Below are 16,269 nucleotides of genomic sequence, written 5' to 3' on the forward strand. Positions count from 1 at the left end.
AGGAAGAAATTTAATCAGCTCTTAAGTTGAAATTTGAAAAAATATAATGACCAAATAAACTTGCATGCACGAACTAGAATTATTTCAAACCCCAAAGGCCAAGAAAATAGTGAATTATTTTTTGTACATCAACCAAGTGCTTATCAGGACTTTTTTGGTGTAATTTAGCTGAAACTCTCTGGTTTGCCTTGGAAACTTCTTTGACTGCATATGCTTCAACAGTAGAATTGAAAGATGTTTGCTTAATTATAAACTAATTCATAATTAATTAAAAGCAAATCTGTTTAATTATTTATATCCTGCCTTTTAGAATAGCTGTTCTCCCAAAATGATGTAACAAACACTGTAAACAATGGTAAATAAAAATGCCTCAGCAGGTGGCAGCACTTGACTTATTTTGGTCTAAAAAGCTCATCCTAGGGCTCCTAGGTTAGTCTAGAAAGGCAAAACCAGCCAGAAATCAGGCAGTAGCAAACCATTGTATACCAGTGCCAAGAAAACTTCATGGGTGACTAGAAGATGAGCTTAATTCAAAGGTGGCTTTGCCTTTTCAAATGAGAATGTAATAAATCTGATTTGTAAAGGCCTCAAGAAACTTTTATTTATTTTATTTATTTATTTATTGAATTTATAGACCGCCCCCTCTCCCGGAAGGGACTCGGGGCGATGTACAGACAGCAACTAAAAAACCACATACACAGTAAAAAATATTAAATACCCCTTAAAAACAAATTAAATATAACGCCTGTACAATAATAATAAAAATTAAAAACAGCTTAAAAGGTCTACCCCTAGAAATTTAAAATACCGGCCAGAAGGATTGAAGATTAAAAACTACGGTTGGGCCAGGCCAATGTTTGTTGGGCCATGTTTTTTCCACAATATCAATATCGCTTAGATGTATATACCACTCCACAGTGCTTTACAGCACTCTTTGAGGGTTTACAAATGTCACCATATTGCCCCTCAACAATCTGGATCCTCATTTTACCGACCTCGGAAGGATGGAAGAATGGGTCAACCTTGAGCCCATCGGGATCGAATGCCAGGCTGTGGGCAGAGTTAGCCTGCAATACTGCATTCAGCTATGGGGGGAAGAAGCTATCTGAAAAGGTTTTTGTAATGATGGTTGCCTTGTCTACCATAACTATCAAATATTATTCTGAACATGAACAAAATTGAAACTGTCTTTAATGTCTTCCAAATGATCCTTTGACTTCTGCCTTGAGTACGAACTATCTCTTATCCCTCTTAATTTCCCCTGTTAAAGTGGTGTTGTAAATTACCATAGGCATTACTGAAGATTTGAGTGGATGATGCAACAAGTAATTATGGCAATCGGGGACTATTAGAGCAAGCCTTATCTCATGACATCTAGTTGGTCTAGAGTCAATTAACCATTGCCCTTGATAGACAATTCAGAGTGGAAAATTGGACCTATTGTCAGGATGTGAATCATCTAGTGGTTCAAGGGGTGGTAAATAGGCACTATTAGGTATATGAAATGGTAGCTTTTAATAAATGGAAAATAAGATTGCAAAAAGCCCACTAAAATAGAGACCATTGGTACAGATATAGAGAAGATTGTTTGACCCCTGCTTTCTCAGAAAAAGATGACTTTTTAGTCAGAATGCATTGCTTCTCTGTCAGTTAAAAGACAGCCTGGTTACAAGCTGTCAAAGACTGAGCACAACATTCTTGCCCCTGTGTTTGTAACAGGACACTCTTCTTTTTTTTATTGTAAAATTTTTATTAGTTTTTTACAAATGTTTTAGGGGAAAAGGTAAATAGGTGTAGAAAAATTTTGACAGCTACATCATGCGGGAGGTAGAAATCCCCCCGAATCTCACAACTTTAACCAAAAAGAAAAGAAAAAACATCAAAATTTGAATAAACATTGGCAGCTTTTTGTTTTTACATTCAATCATCAGTATATTCAATAATCTTTTGTATCACTTCTGAGAGTTACATTATAACAACAATTGCAAAAATGTTTCAACTCATTTTTGTGATCTGAGTCTTCTAAGTGTTGCGTCCTCCCCCCTGTCTGCTGGCAGAACTGCGGCCCCTCCCTCCTTCACATCTTGTGTACTGTCCCCTGTTTGATCTAGAAGGGCACTATTTTTTTTAATAAAGGCCTCCGCCTCCGCCTCCGCAACTGTGTTAATTCTAATTCTACTGCCCTCCTAGAAAATTAGCATTCCTTCTGGCAACAACCATTTAAACCAGATTCCATTGTTATATAATTTCTTTGCTAAAGAGGAGTATTTCTTCCTCTTATCTCTTACTTTCTTTGGAATCTGTTTAAGAACGGTTATTTCTTTGTCTTTATATTTTAGTGGTCCCACCCTTTGAGCTCCTAAGACCTCATCTCTTGTGGTCTTTCTAAGAAATTTAACATGTACTTCCCTTGGCACATTGTGTGTTCTAGCGTATGCTGAATTAATCCTATAGATCAAATCAATATCCCACCATAGCTGTTGTTTGTCTCTTTTAATATATTCTGCTAAAATTGTGGTCATAATCTCCTTGAGATCTTCATTCTCTGTTTCTGGCAAGTTTTGGAATCTAAGAAAAAAAGACATTCTCTCAAATTCCACCTTTATCATATGGTTTTCAAATTCTACATTCCTTTTCTGGATTACCTTAATCTCTTCCCTCAGCCCAGTCGTGCCCTCCTCCAGCACCCCTATTCTCTATTTATTTTGTGCTGTTTGTTGTTGCGTTTCTCTGAGCTCATCATTTAAGTCTGCCAGTTATTTTTTCAATTCGTCCTGTCCCTTTAAGAGAGTTTGAAACATTTGCTCAACTGATAGTTCCTTTGAGCTTTCTTCAGTCGCTTTAGGTTGTAAAAATGAAGCCAATGGTGTCTTTTGGGTAATCGGGCTGGACGTAGATGATGTTGGGGCCGAAGACGGCTTACCAGGCGGTAATTTTTTAGGACCCATATTAGGTTCAGAGATAGCTATAAGTCTGCACAAAGAAATGGCATCTGTGGAAAGACACAACCGGGAGAAGTCATAAGACAAGCAAGTCCAGAGGAGAGCGTAGGTCTCAATACAGCTCCAAGCCAGGTGATATAAATCAATGTTCCAAATCCAAGGGAGATACGTGCGAGAAGAGGCTCCTGGAGATCTCTAGGGTGTGATATAGTACAAAGCCAGAAATTCTTTCAAAAGGGAAATTCATTCATAAGTGCAAGAAGAAGGAGGAAGTTGGCCATCTTGGCTCCGCCTTCACAGGAGATCAGAAAGCAATGTCCAAAGTTTCCATAAAGTAGTTTAAAAGAATCAACTCAGCAATCCTCCTTTGCAATTGTAGCAAGAAGTCATTCTCCCATTGCTTAAAGGAAGAGAAAGTAACTTTTAACTCTCTCTCTCTCTCTCTTCCGAGAGAGAGGGATTTTCCAATTGCTGCTTTTCCGAGGGGTGGTGGAAAATCCCCCCCTTCAATCTTAACATTTCAAAGGATTGAATCCACAATTTAGAAAGGCTGCTGCTCATCAATTAGATAGATTTAAAAGGAGATTGAGGGAAGCTTCCCACCTCACCGCATTTCAGCTGTAACATCCGATTAGTTGTTTCCTTCCAGGCTCCGCTTGGCGAAGGCGCACTGTTGCACCCCCCCATGCTCCCCGGCTCCTGGGGTGAAGCTGGCGACCCCCCTGCGGCCTCCGCCGATTCAGGGGGTCCCAACAAGCCGCCCTACGGCAGGGGGCCCCTCCAAGGCTCCCTGTGCTCCCCCTAAACTTAAGGGGAGCCCACCAAGAAGACAAACAGCGGACGTGAACGTCCGTCGCCTTCGGGGACCGGAAGTGTTCTCCAACAGGACACTCTTGTGGAAAAATTTGTCCCTCAGGTTCTTTGTCCTACTCTAAAGATGATGATGGATCAATAAGATACCAATTTCTGCAACAAATCAAGATACCCATCTCCAATGTGACTATAAACAACTGGTTCTGAGTAGGAGAAAATATTGACTAGCCAAATTTTAATTTAGTTTGATGCTGATATAAGAACCTTAGGTACAGACTTTCTGTACCAGTACAGACTTTCTTAAACCCATCTCCCCCTTTCATTTAAAACAGTTCTCCAAGCAGCTTATGCATCAATAAAGATAGAATAACTCCTGTGTGGGAGATAGCTGATCAAGCTACCAGTGGGAAGTTGAGCCTTAAAAAGCTGTGAGTGTATCCAAGTAGGATATAATTCCAGGAGAACATTTATTGCATCTTATGAAAAGTTCACCTTGTGTTGGTTCTTTTAGCTCTGCGAGTTATTCAGAGGTGGTTCTCAATGCATTTTTAGAAAGCACATTTAGTTTGATCTTCAAACATGAGCATTTGATGCGCTTTTCTTTTGTTTGTTTCTAGTCTCCAATACCCAAATGCTGTGTCTAAATATTGAGATTTCTAACTTCTGTGTTCATGCACTGGATCATGCTGTTAGAATGTCCAAGATTTGACATTGGTTTAGCCATTGATATTTTAAGAAACTACCACTAAACCCGGTGGAATAGCACCATTGATAATTAGCTTCAAATCTCAGAATAGTTTGTTTCCACTGTTGAAAATGGAAAGAACTATCCCTTGTGTCCTTGTAAACAGTAGGAAAAAGATTACATCTGGCCTTTCCATATAACTATAGATAGATATGCTGGTTGCAATATATCACTTTTTTGTTAACACCTGTCACAGTGAGGTTCTTAGGGGGACAATTAGTTTCTGGTTTTTGCAATTAGAATAGGAAGTAAATATAGCCTGGAAGTTTTCTTTGACTAGAAAACTTTCCAGTGATGGAACATTATAGCCACTGAAATATAGAATAAATTTTGTAGAAGTAGGTATAGAACCCCAGTCTAGCAAAATAATAATAATAATAATCCCAAGGACTTCATGGAAATGCTTAGCTTGTGTATGGGTTGTATTGGGCTGTAGTCTCATTTTATTCTGGAAATATCAATTCAGCATGGAATTTATTATTAGGTTTTAATCCCACCTTTTTATGTCTGGTTATGCAGAATATAGTAATTTCCTCCTCAAAATCCATATTTATTTGTATGAAATAGGAATAATGAACCCAAAGCATATGTGAGCCCAAAGGTACAAAAGTAGATTTGAAGTTTCAATTTTTTCTTAATTTGAAAAAAAATAATCTTAGAAGATAGGATTACACTTGGAAGAGCTAAATTAGATAGCAAAGTGGAAGAGGTGAAGGACGGAATACAAGGGATCTAAGCAATAGCTCTTAAAATTCCTCATCTAGTCTTGCTGGCTGAGGAATCCTGGGAGTTCACAAATATAGAAGTTGCCACGGTTGAGAAATGGTGCAGTTGAAAGACCGATGCTGCTTGAGTTTGACACAACAAATGTGTCAAACTCAGTGATAAAGAAATTCTGAATGTTCATTTCTGTAGAAGAAGAAAAGCAACCTCTTTGCTCTGTAACTTACTAGGCCTTCCACTTGGAGGTTTTAAAAGATTATACACACACACAGCCGCCATATGCAAGCCCGTAAGAAAAAGTGCCCCCTTGTCAGCTTCACTAGATAAATCAGATTAAGAAATCAACTCCACAGAATGCTAAAACGACTTCTGTTGAAATTGATTATAACAGAATCTTGAAAGTTTGATAGTGGTGTACTAGTTCTTTCTTCTTATAGCCCAATGATATAGGCTGGTGTCTGCCTCAGACACTTCCAGTAGTTACCTCATGGTTTTGGACTTAAAAAATGCTTCAGCCCTTTTTGCCTAGGTTCCTGCATGTTTCTGTCAAATCTTCCTTGCTCTCTACACCTTGGGCACCACTTCTTTTATCAGGAGCTGGATTGAGGCATCATCATTATTTGATATTGACTCTTTAATTTCACAACATATGAACAGGCTTAATCGTAGCTTCAGCTGGGAAACCATGACCATCTTAGACCAAGCCAATTCTCCAAACACTATAAAAAACACATCTGCAAGAAAACAATGAAGCTTAGAGAGCACCAAGGACCCCTCCTTATTTATTTCTTGTTTTGTCTGGTCAGGCAAAGTTGCAATGAATCTTCTGAACATTGGCAAACACAGTAGTTTAACTGATTTAGTTGATGAGTCTGCAAAGAAGCTTTGGTTGACCTTTCAGTTTAGGTGCTGAAAGAAACAGCTTGTTTTCCAAAAGATTTATCTTCAACCTAAATGAAAAGTGCATTTCTTTTTGTGCATTTAAATCTCTGAGCTCCATAAGTTCTCTTTCTTCTCCTTTCTAAAGCATAAAATTCTTTTCCTTTCATCTTAGAAACATCACTGATTTATTGAAAATCAACTATCGAATCCTATTTCTATATCTACATTTTAAGCAATTTAATCATATCTTAAAACATCCTTTCAAAAGTAAGTTGCCCAACATATGTATTAGGATTGCAATTTCTAGAATTCTCAGACAGCATAGCTAATGGTTGCTGTAATCCCAACCAATTTGGAGATTGGGAGAAAGTTAACTTCAGCATTTAGCATTGCACTGAAGAGTCCATCCTTGCTGAAATGAATGCTGATGAAATTTTTTGAATGAGATTTCAAAATTCAACAAATATCTCTTATTTTTGTACTCGACCATTCTTTGGTTTGCTTGATTTGGGGTTGGTGTATTATATGAACCCAATAATTTTGGTTTATGTCATAATTAATCTTTTGAATATGAATGTGACTACTGTAACTTGTTCAGAGGATGTGAATTCAACACTGATAAATTCATATTTTTATTTTTGACATGCTACTATCCTTGCCTAGTTAATGCAGAAGGGTAATTAGAGCACAATGGGTTTCTTCTTCAGCTGACTTCTTCTAGAGCTTGATAGGGTTTTGGAGCAAGAAAGAATGACTGGCCCAAGGCTACCCACCTGCTCTCATGCCTAAGGGAAGTCTTTATACTGCTAATAGAGCTTCTTGACCATTGCATCTCATTTATCTCATAAGAGCTGTGGTGGAACAGAGATTCGAATGCAATACTGCAGGCTAATTCTGACTGCCAGCAGTTCGATTCTCACCGGCTCAAGGTTGACTCAACCTTCCATCCTTCTGAGGTTGGTGAAATGAGGATCCAGTTTGCTAGGGCAATATGTTGACTCTGTAAACTGCTTTACAGCCCTCTGTAAAGCACTGTATATAAGTGCTATTGCTATTTGTATAGACTCCCATTTGTTCTATTCATTTATCCTTAATAGTCTTAGATATCTACAGTATTAGAGATTATTTCAAATGTAACCAGGTATCTGAACGTCTAAGCTATATAAAGGTGCCTGTATTTATATTCCAGAAGTTAATTCTTGTTCTCATCTGTGTGTTACCATATGACAGATATACACAGGCAAATGTATGTAGCAAAATCTACTTGTCTGGAAAGTTGCTTTTGGGTAATAGATGACTATTACATAGCACTAGGATGAAAATATTATTCCCATCTCTTCCCCGCCTACATTTTAACTTCTAGAAAGCCAGGCGTGGTGGGCTGAATCTGGAAGAACTCAAATCAAAATAATTTTAATGAATCTGTTGGTGCGCACTAACCAAAAGAGGAAGAGGGAGAAAGAAGAAAACATACCAAAAGCCTCCACACAGATACAAACAAATCCATTGATTTGTCAATTAGTCTTAACAGGAACCCACTGCGACAGTGAGGGGTAATTCTGAGCAGCTGTCCTTCCTGGTTGTGGGGACTGTATTCCTGCAGACTAACTTTCTCCCTTTACCTATTTCAACCAGTGCTGCCAGCTGACTCTCCTTCTGTGCGCAGGCAGAGCGTAGTAGAGACGGTTCTCGTCTGAGTTTGGTTGCTATGGTTACATGCAATCTGCTATGTTCTGGGTCTCTAGGAACTAGAAATGATTGAGGGGAGGCGGACATGAGAACCTTTAGATAAACATTGCCCATCCCTTTGATGGAAGAGCTCTCGATCAAATTAACTTCTCCTTTCGTGCAGGAGTTTGCTGCCGGTAGCAGTCACTGGCAAAACAGAACCAGAGTTGTAGAAGCAGCGTGCACCTGCACCTCACAGCTTTGTCACTGACTGCTGATTGGAAGACAGAGTTGACGGGGCTTCCCCCCCCCCCCGCCCCCTCATTCTCTGAAGTTAACTTTGAGAACAAGAGTTGTCGGCTGCCAAGAATGCAATTTTTGCTGACTGGACTGAGATGAAATGCTGTTGGATATTGTGTGTACGTGTGTATGTGGCATATGTGAGAATGACCCGATGTCTCAGTTAATAAATCTAAAGAAATCAGAACCAGTCTAATTATTTATTTTTTTGCACAATTTGTTAATGCTTGCAAATCAAACTTTGAAAAGGTATAAAGATAGAGAGAAGTACCCTGTAAATTAACTTACTTAGACTCCCTTTTTCTTTTCTCTCAATTTCTACTTTAGTTTAATTTTAATTTGGTTTTCTACTACTTGCTCTTTTTCTGTGCGTTGCCTAAACTTCCTTTCCTAAGTGGGATGGATGGATGGAGGCACATGTTATCTTCCACACATATGATGGATACATACGTATGTATCTACGTTAATAACTTTTCACCTCATCTCAAAGCTACAACATTAAGAATCTGCTATGATCTCCAAATCCACCGTTTTATGCAAGATGATCTGAGAGTAAATCCCAATGAGAGCAGTAGGACTAGTATTCAGTACAATGATGCCAGGATGGGGTCCCCCAGCTACGTGGGAAGGCAACTCTCGTAATTCTCATGCAGCATGCCATCTTGGAAATTATGTCTGAAATACGCATCTGGTTGAGGAAGGCGGTTACTTCTTGGTAATCCTACAAATGAGATAAAACCATTTGAAAACCTGTCTTAGTACCATGCTCTTAGGATATATTTTAGCAAAATGAGATTTGAACCGGTGACTTTCCAATTGGTAAGTTGCTCAGTTTGCTGCTGTGCTACACAACTCCTCCATGCTTATTTCCAGAAAAAACGTATGCTAAAGAGGGCTTGAAAACCTTGCCTCTCTTTCTATTAAAGGATACCATGGAATATCCTCAGGATTATTCCCCCCCCCCCCCACAAGATCACCTCTCCTAAGCTGTTTAGAAAATCATTTAGCCAGTGGGTTTTTTATTTTATTTTATTTCTTTCAATCCTTGAGGCTTTTCTTTGATTCATCTCTATTTTATTTGAGCTCAGTTAATGCACTTTGACATGGCATTGCTGGAATTAAAAGTGTAGCCTGTCTGTTGTCCAAAATGAATTACTTTTTACTTGGCTTTTCGCCATCTGTTCTGCTGTTTGAAACAGACACTCTTGAGCCCTCGGTGTCTCTCTCTGTGTGTGTTTGTGTGTGTCGGAGCAGGATGGCGATATCTGCTGAGCAGTAAGGGAGCGTGGAGGGGTGGGGTTTCCACCCTTTTATATTTTTCAGCCAGTGACGTGAGCTGTGCCTTGAACAATCACGCTGCCTCAAAACACTGTAGTTGAAGATGCTTTGTGTGAGAGAGATTGTGTGTTTGTGTGTGTGGGTATGTGTGGTGGTGGTGGGGGAACCAGCTTGGTGCATCTTTAAGCAAATTGCTACAGCCTGAGCTTCACGGAGATTCCTCTCTTTCTAAAATTACCCTGAAGAGAATTCTTATTATTATTATTTTTTTAAAAAGCGTTCCTCATTACTCTCAGTCTCCCCTGATACTTTTATAGATACCAAATTCTATAAAGACCATTCATTTACTTTGCCGAAATGATTGGAGTTAATAGTGTGCAGAGTACCAGCAAAGTCCGGGTCAGAGCTACAGGTTCAGTCAAATATCCACGAGAAGACCCCGTCTGGCGGCAAACCCACCGCTCAAAGTCTATGAAAATCTCCAACTCCACGGAGTTTTCTGCTAAGGATGCTAAGGTAAATGAATAGATTGTATGGATATATGGATGCATATAGATTTCTTCCATGTTTGTGGCAATTGTAGGAGGGGAGGGGCAGGAGTATTATCAGTAATACTAAGTTGATAGTATCTTTGTTTTTTTTAAAACTTGAAAGCATTCCTTAAAAATTGCTTTGGGGAAGAAATCACCTGGAAGGGGGGGGGGAGGTGGGCTGTCAGATTTTTTTTAAAGGTATTCAATAGATTTTCAGAGTGCTTCACAAAAAGTACCTGCATTGCACTGGTAGGTGGGTAGGTGGGTGGGTGACAGAGGAAGGGAAATAAATCCCTTCCGGCACGTATACACCAAAATCTTCCATATATTGAATGGAGATTCCTTTCCCTTCTCCCCTGGCATGGCTCTGTGTGAGTGGGTTGTATGATTCAGGTGGTATTTTTATAGATAGCAGAGGGCTCAATATTGCTGTGAAACGTTCATTTTTACATTTGGTATGTTTTTATATGAATGGGGATTTTTAAAAAAATTTGTCATCTCTGTATTGTGTTTGTCACCGTAGATATTATCAAGCTGGCTCCATCTACCTGCCTCGGGAGCTACTTGAAGTGCTTTTAAAGTGTCGTAGTGTGTTCATTTTAGCTTGTGAGTCTGTGAGTGTGTGTGTGTGTGTGTGTGTTGTTCCTTTTAAAAGCAGCAATATACAGTTTTAAGAGTTCAGTCCATATAACTGGGATATCTTTAAAGAGATTGTTTCTCAGTTTGACCATTTCCCCATCTGTCTCTTCCCTTTCTCTGCAACATGCTACTAATGTTTCACAATTATGCTAGTACGGAGGTGCCATAACCTGTGAATCTGCAACATTGCGAGTAAGATGCAAAGAGGCTCTTAATGCTCCTCTAAATATGCAGGAGGGTTTATGCACCTGTTTCTCTTTTCTCTCATTTGTTCCCTCCTCCTGGGTTTGATACCACCATCCGAGTGCCGTGTTCTAAAAGGTCCAATTCACACCAGAAGCCCCTAAATAGGGATAAGATAGGTGTCAAAATCTTGAAGAACTGTAAGCATCTGTAACATTGCTGTAATAGTTCTATTGTAATTCTTCAAGAAATATATTAAACCTTTCTTGCTCCTTTGCAGGGAGGGGAAAGGAGTGGAATTCTCAAGGTTGCTTACATGTTTGTAGATGTTCAGTTTGCTAGTGAATTCTTCACCCTACCAAGCAGTGCAATTAGGATAAAAATAAATAGTATGGAAAGGGCTGCATGTTGTGACAAGATCTAATTAGTTTGCAGCAACTGAATAGTTTAATCAGGTGAATCTTATTGATAACTGAAGCTTAGCACGTTGACTTAGATGACTGAAACACTCCCTCTCCCTACCCAGGATTTCAAATGATTCCACTCAAATTTTAGAAGTATTCCTAGGAAAAAGACAGTCTGTGTTAATGACAGATCACATGTTGTGAAGGCAAAAGGGTCTCACTAGTTTCTGGGATCTCCAAGTAAAACTGGAAGGACTTTTGTTCTGAAACTCTGCAGAGCATTTGCCAGTGAATATCAGAACAGTGGGTTGGGTAGATCAAAGATCTGTCAAAATGAGGCAGGTTCGTTCATTAATACCCTTTAATTAAGTGCCACCAGATATGGCCCCACCCCTTTTTTTCTGAGAGAAGACCAAAGCTGGCTGATTGTGATGCTGATCTTGTTACTTAACCCGACTCACACACGTTTATCACTCTCTATCATAACAACATCAGAGGTTATTCCTCACAGATGACACTTTCATATCATTTGACGTCCTTTCAAGCAGGTACTTTTAAATCCAGGATTGTTCACTTGCACAGCAGATTAACATTAAATGTCATGTTCCAGAGAGGCAGACGTCTTCGGGGTTTTGTTTTTTTTCCAGCAATAGCAGAAGGAAAGTGGCATATGGCATCCTAAAGATGTAAGGTTTGATGATGTCTGGATAAGTTATCCAACTGAATTTAATGAAACTCTGTATGGATATATTTAGATGATTCTTTTTTTTTCTTCCTACATCAAACATTATCAAGTCTATGATTAACAAGCATAGAAAATAAGACACAGAAGAATTAAAGGCTAGATAAAATCTAAAATAATGAAACAATTAAATCATCGAGCCAATATAAAATATCAACTAGTAGAATATATAAACGTTGAATTTGGGAGGGAATGACAACTAACCTTCAATATACTCTGGTGAAAGTCATTTAAACATTTGGTGACATAGTTTCTTTTTTTATCCCTGTCCACCTGGGCCATCTATATTACTCTTTATACTTTGAGAGTGGATAAGAAATAAATGACTAAAGGGGAGGGAGAAATAAAATAAGAAGAATTGGCTTCTAAATAATAATATACCTGTCTCATATTAGTAACATACATTAAGAACAGGATGGGATATATTAATGTGAGCTCTTAACCACTGGAATTTGGGATTATTGTTATATATCCTGAAGAAAACTAGGAAATATATTAATACATGATCAATTTATTATTCCTATTGCAAAACTTCCATTGACCAGTCTATTTCAACAAATGAATGGAGCGTAGTATAATTCTTTAAAAAAACAGTAATATGGAAACAAAGCTTTGGAATCTCAGAGGTATCTAATCACGGCAACTTTAACACTTGTAGTCTTCAACTGACTGGGGAATTCTGGGAGTTGAAGTCCACAAGTCTAGTGGTTAACGTATCAGGCTAGAAACCAGGAGTCTGTGAATTCTTGGCCATGAAAGCTGGCTGGATGATTTTGGGCCTGCTACGTTCCCTCAGTCCAACTCCTCTTGCAAGGTTGTGTTGCAAGGAAAATAGAAAATGTGTTGGATATGTTTGCCTCCTTGAGTTATTTGTAAAAATAATAAAGGTGGGATACAAATAAAAAAATAAAAAAAATCATAACATGCTATGCATTCATTTCCTACCTGATCCAATACAGGATGGTAGATAAATTGATTGCCTATTTCCCATTTTAGGCTGAAATTATCAGCAGACTTCAATTCCTAAGGGAAGAAGACAATTTGGGTCCTCCTGCTTGTATTCCAACACTTTAACCATTACACCAAAATGGCTTGTTTTCTTATTCATCCACAAACAAATACATATTAAATATTTTCTTAGTTCCATAATTCCCAATCCTGTACTGACATTGCAGAAAATTCTGGAGTGAAAGCCCAGGTATCTGGAAGATACTGTGGTTGAAAACGTGGTTATCAGAAAAGTTTTTTTTCCAACCTGAAACTCTCTGGAACGTTGGTTCTTAAACTGGGTTTAATTACCTAAGGGGTAATATGGGCATATCCTGGGAGTAATGGTAATGAAGCAATTAGCAACTGTTTGTTTGTGAATTGAGGATCCAGTTTGGGACTGCCTCTGTTGTATAAAACAAACTCTTTTTGTTTTTAAAAGGCACTAATAACATTATTTGAACTCAGGGAAAATGGTAATCGGGTCTTGATTTAAATGCTCTAAAAATATTGGCACTACCATTTTTGGAATTCCCCAACACAGTGCTGTTGCCTGGGGTAAGCTGGAAAGTTTGACAGCTGCAAACCAACAGCCTAGGGCAGACTGAAGACTCTGTTACCTCCTGCCTCCATTTTCTATATTTATTTTAACAGCCAACGTTCCATACATCTGAGAAACTGAGCTAGATAACTATGGAGTTCCCTTGGTCATCGCCGGAGTTTTGGGCAGATTGCCCATTTATTAGAAGACTATTTTATTTTTCTGCAAACCTTTTGATTCTTTCTAGCATGTTGATTTCTTCACGGTCCCTCTGTGGAACCTAAGTTATTACTTAAAGGAGTACAAGAAAAGAGATTCAGATGCATTTTTCATGTGCTGTTTATCTTCGTACAAGGCTACTATATTTTCCTTCTGGTAGTTCCCTATATGTTGGATGGGCATCCACATCATGTTTTCCCTAACGAATCAAAAAGGTTGAAGTGTATATGTTTAAAGACTGAAGGGTTAAACCTGTATTTGAGTATGTACAAAATGCCTTCCCCCTTTTCTGGAAACATCATTTTAATGGCAACAGCAGAACATTATTGTGGAAGGATGCTGCCTTTTTTTTAAAGGAGTCCACCTAAGGAAATATAGCATCATACAAAAAATCTGTCTTTCCTCTTGGTTTTTATATTTTCGTCTTCTAGCCAAGAGCATGATGGCTAGACATTTGGAAGTCCTACTTTCCCAGGCTATATATTTGACCTCTGCAATTCAGTATTGTTCTGAATGTATTTAAACCTCAGATTCTTCTTGAGCTTTCATTAACATGATAGATTGTATAAATATTATATTTTTCAAGAGGTGGGAGAGGTATATGAGTTAAATCAAGAATGCCTAAAGAATTCAGGCACAGCAAGTTAGGGTGGAGCTGGAAACAGATGACAGCTATTTCGATTCCTCTTCATTTCATTAAAATATCAACAGGGAAAAACACCTCCCTTCTGCCTTCTTTTTCTGACACATGCTTAACCTCAGTTTAGCTGAACCAATGGTAACATCAAATCCTTTCTAACAGGCAGAGGCATCAAATTGCCTCATTGGTTGGGTTAGTATGTGAGTGAGAGAGTAGGACACTGAATGAACGTGGTCCCCAACTCCTGCATACCTTTGGTCCATATCATATGAAGGACATACTGTGCTCACAAAGAGCAAGCTGGAATTCCACTCTCAGCATTGAGAAGTCAGTCATGAACAGAGAGAAAATAGATTTTTTGCTGGCATTGCTCTAAGTGCTCCAATTCAGGGCTTTGACTTAGGCAAATCAGAGTCCTGAACTGTGTGTGATTAGCAAATAGAAAAATAAAAACATTGCAGATGTAAGATATGCCCGATTCTGACCTACTGTTGCCTCATAGAACTCAATTCAGCTGGTGATGTTGAATGTCACCCTATTTCTTCACTGAAGCCTTTGGTGGAGATTATCTCTATCAGATCTTCATAAGTAATCCCTGTAGTCATATGCAGAGATCTTTCCCTCAGCAGATCCTGTTCATAGCCATGATGAGAGCAATTTTAGCAGTACCGGTCTCTGAGGAGCAGAAGTGACGAATTAAGTATTTTATTCTATGAATCATCACATATGTAGGCTCTTGGTTGGTAAAATGCTCAAACTTCTAAAAGAAGGAAACCCAGTGCCTCTTTAAAACATAAATATCTAAAGCTCCCTTACTCTTTTATATCAATTCTAATATTACTACGCATATGGTTAATTTCATACATCACCGGTCACTTGCTCTATCCTCCTGTTGGATTAATTAATTCATTGTCTTTGGTCATGACTGTCTGTACTGTGATTCAATAAAAGTCTTGTAGAAAAGATTGTCAGAATTTACTTTTCTTTAAACAACTTTGATCTCCTCCTCCTCTTCCTCCTCCTCCTCTCCTCCTCCTCCTAGAGTCTATTTAGTTGCTAAGAAATATTTGAAAATACTTATCATATTTTTCAGATTATAAAATGCTCCAGACTATTAAAATGCACCTAGCTTTTGGGGAGGAAAACAAAATCTGCCTCTGCCTTCCAGCATCTATCCAGTATTCATCTGGCTTATTTGCTGTGGCCGTTTGGCACTACTATGGCTCATTCAACGCAACTCATTTGGTGCAGCCCATTCACCACGGTCCATTCTCTGCCGTTCGCCTTCGCCTGTTCGCCGCCGTTGCCCATTTGCCACCGCCACAGCCCATTCTAGAACATCTAATCAGCACCCCCCCCCCCAATATTCGAAGTATAAGATGCACAGACATTTCTACCCACTTTTGGGGGGAAGAAAAATGTGACTTATACTACAAAAAAATACAGTAGATAATTTCCAGTGAAATCTCAGAAGCTAGGGAGCTGATTAAGATTTAACATGATGGGCCACAAGTAAACCTTTGTTGGTTTGGTAAACAGCAAAATTGTAGAAACTAAATAAATGGTGGTAATTATTTGTAACATGGCAAAGTTTGCAAAACCTTAGAGATTTTTAAAAATAGCAGCCCTATAGAAAGATACATGTCAGTTTACAATCTGATTTTTTTTAAAAATTATGCAATTTAAGAAGCATATCCAGGGAAATTGAATGAAGCATTTCTTGGCATAAAATTTAACTTTTCTCAAAAACCACAGAAAGATTATGTAAAGTGATGAAGAGGTTGTAAGAAAAGGTAATCCAACAGCAAAATAAAAATAAAAATTAAATCCTTAATAAACAGTTGCATGAACAAACTGTAAGCTAGACCACTAAGCCATATGAAATATATCTATTCATTCCTATGTCTGCTATTGGAATTGGTGCTACTTCAGACGGCTGGATTTTGGTTGCGTATAACTATGGATCAAAAAGGCAATATAATTATTTTCATTTATCATATTCTATAGTTGTGCTTCAAGTTTGTTTCAGT

At 38.4% G+C, this 16,269-nt stretch overlaps 1 protein-coding gene across 5 annotated transcripts in view; it reads left to right on the plus strand.

Annotated features, from left to right (window-relative positions):
• Positions 1-16,269, plus strand: part of LOC309387798 (PH and SEC7 domain-containing protein 3-like) — a 194,949-nt gene that overhangs the window by 114,921 nt on the left and 63,759 nt on the right. The window contains exon 10 of one of the 5 annotated variants that reach the window (XM_081944627.1): positions 7,958-8,072. The exons of the other annotated variants lie outside the window; for them this stretch is intronic. Coding sequence (XP_081800753.1) covers positions 7,958-8,044 — 87 coding nt within the window. The 3' untranslated portion in view covers positions 8,045-8,072. Of the gene's footprint in view, positions 1-7,957; positions 8,073-16,269 lie in introns of those variants that run through there. 5 annotated transcript variants of the gene reach the window in all.

Source organism: Natrix helvetica (assembly GCF_964273705.1).
Source record: "Natrix helvetica genome assembly, chromosome: 2".
Lineage (NCBI taxonomy): Eukaryota > Metazoa > Chordata > Lepidosauria > Squamata > Natricidae > Natrix > Natrix helvetica.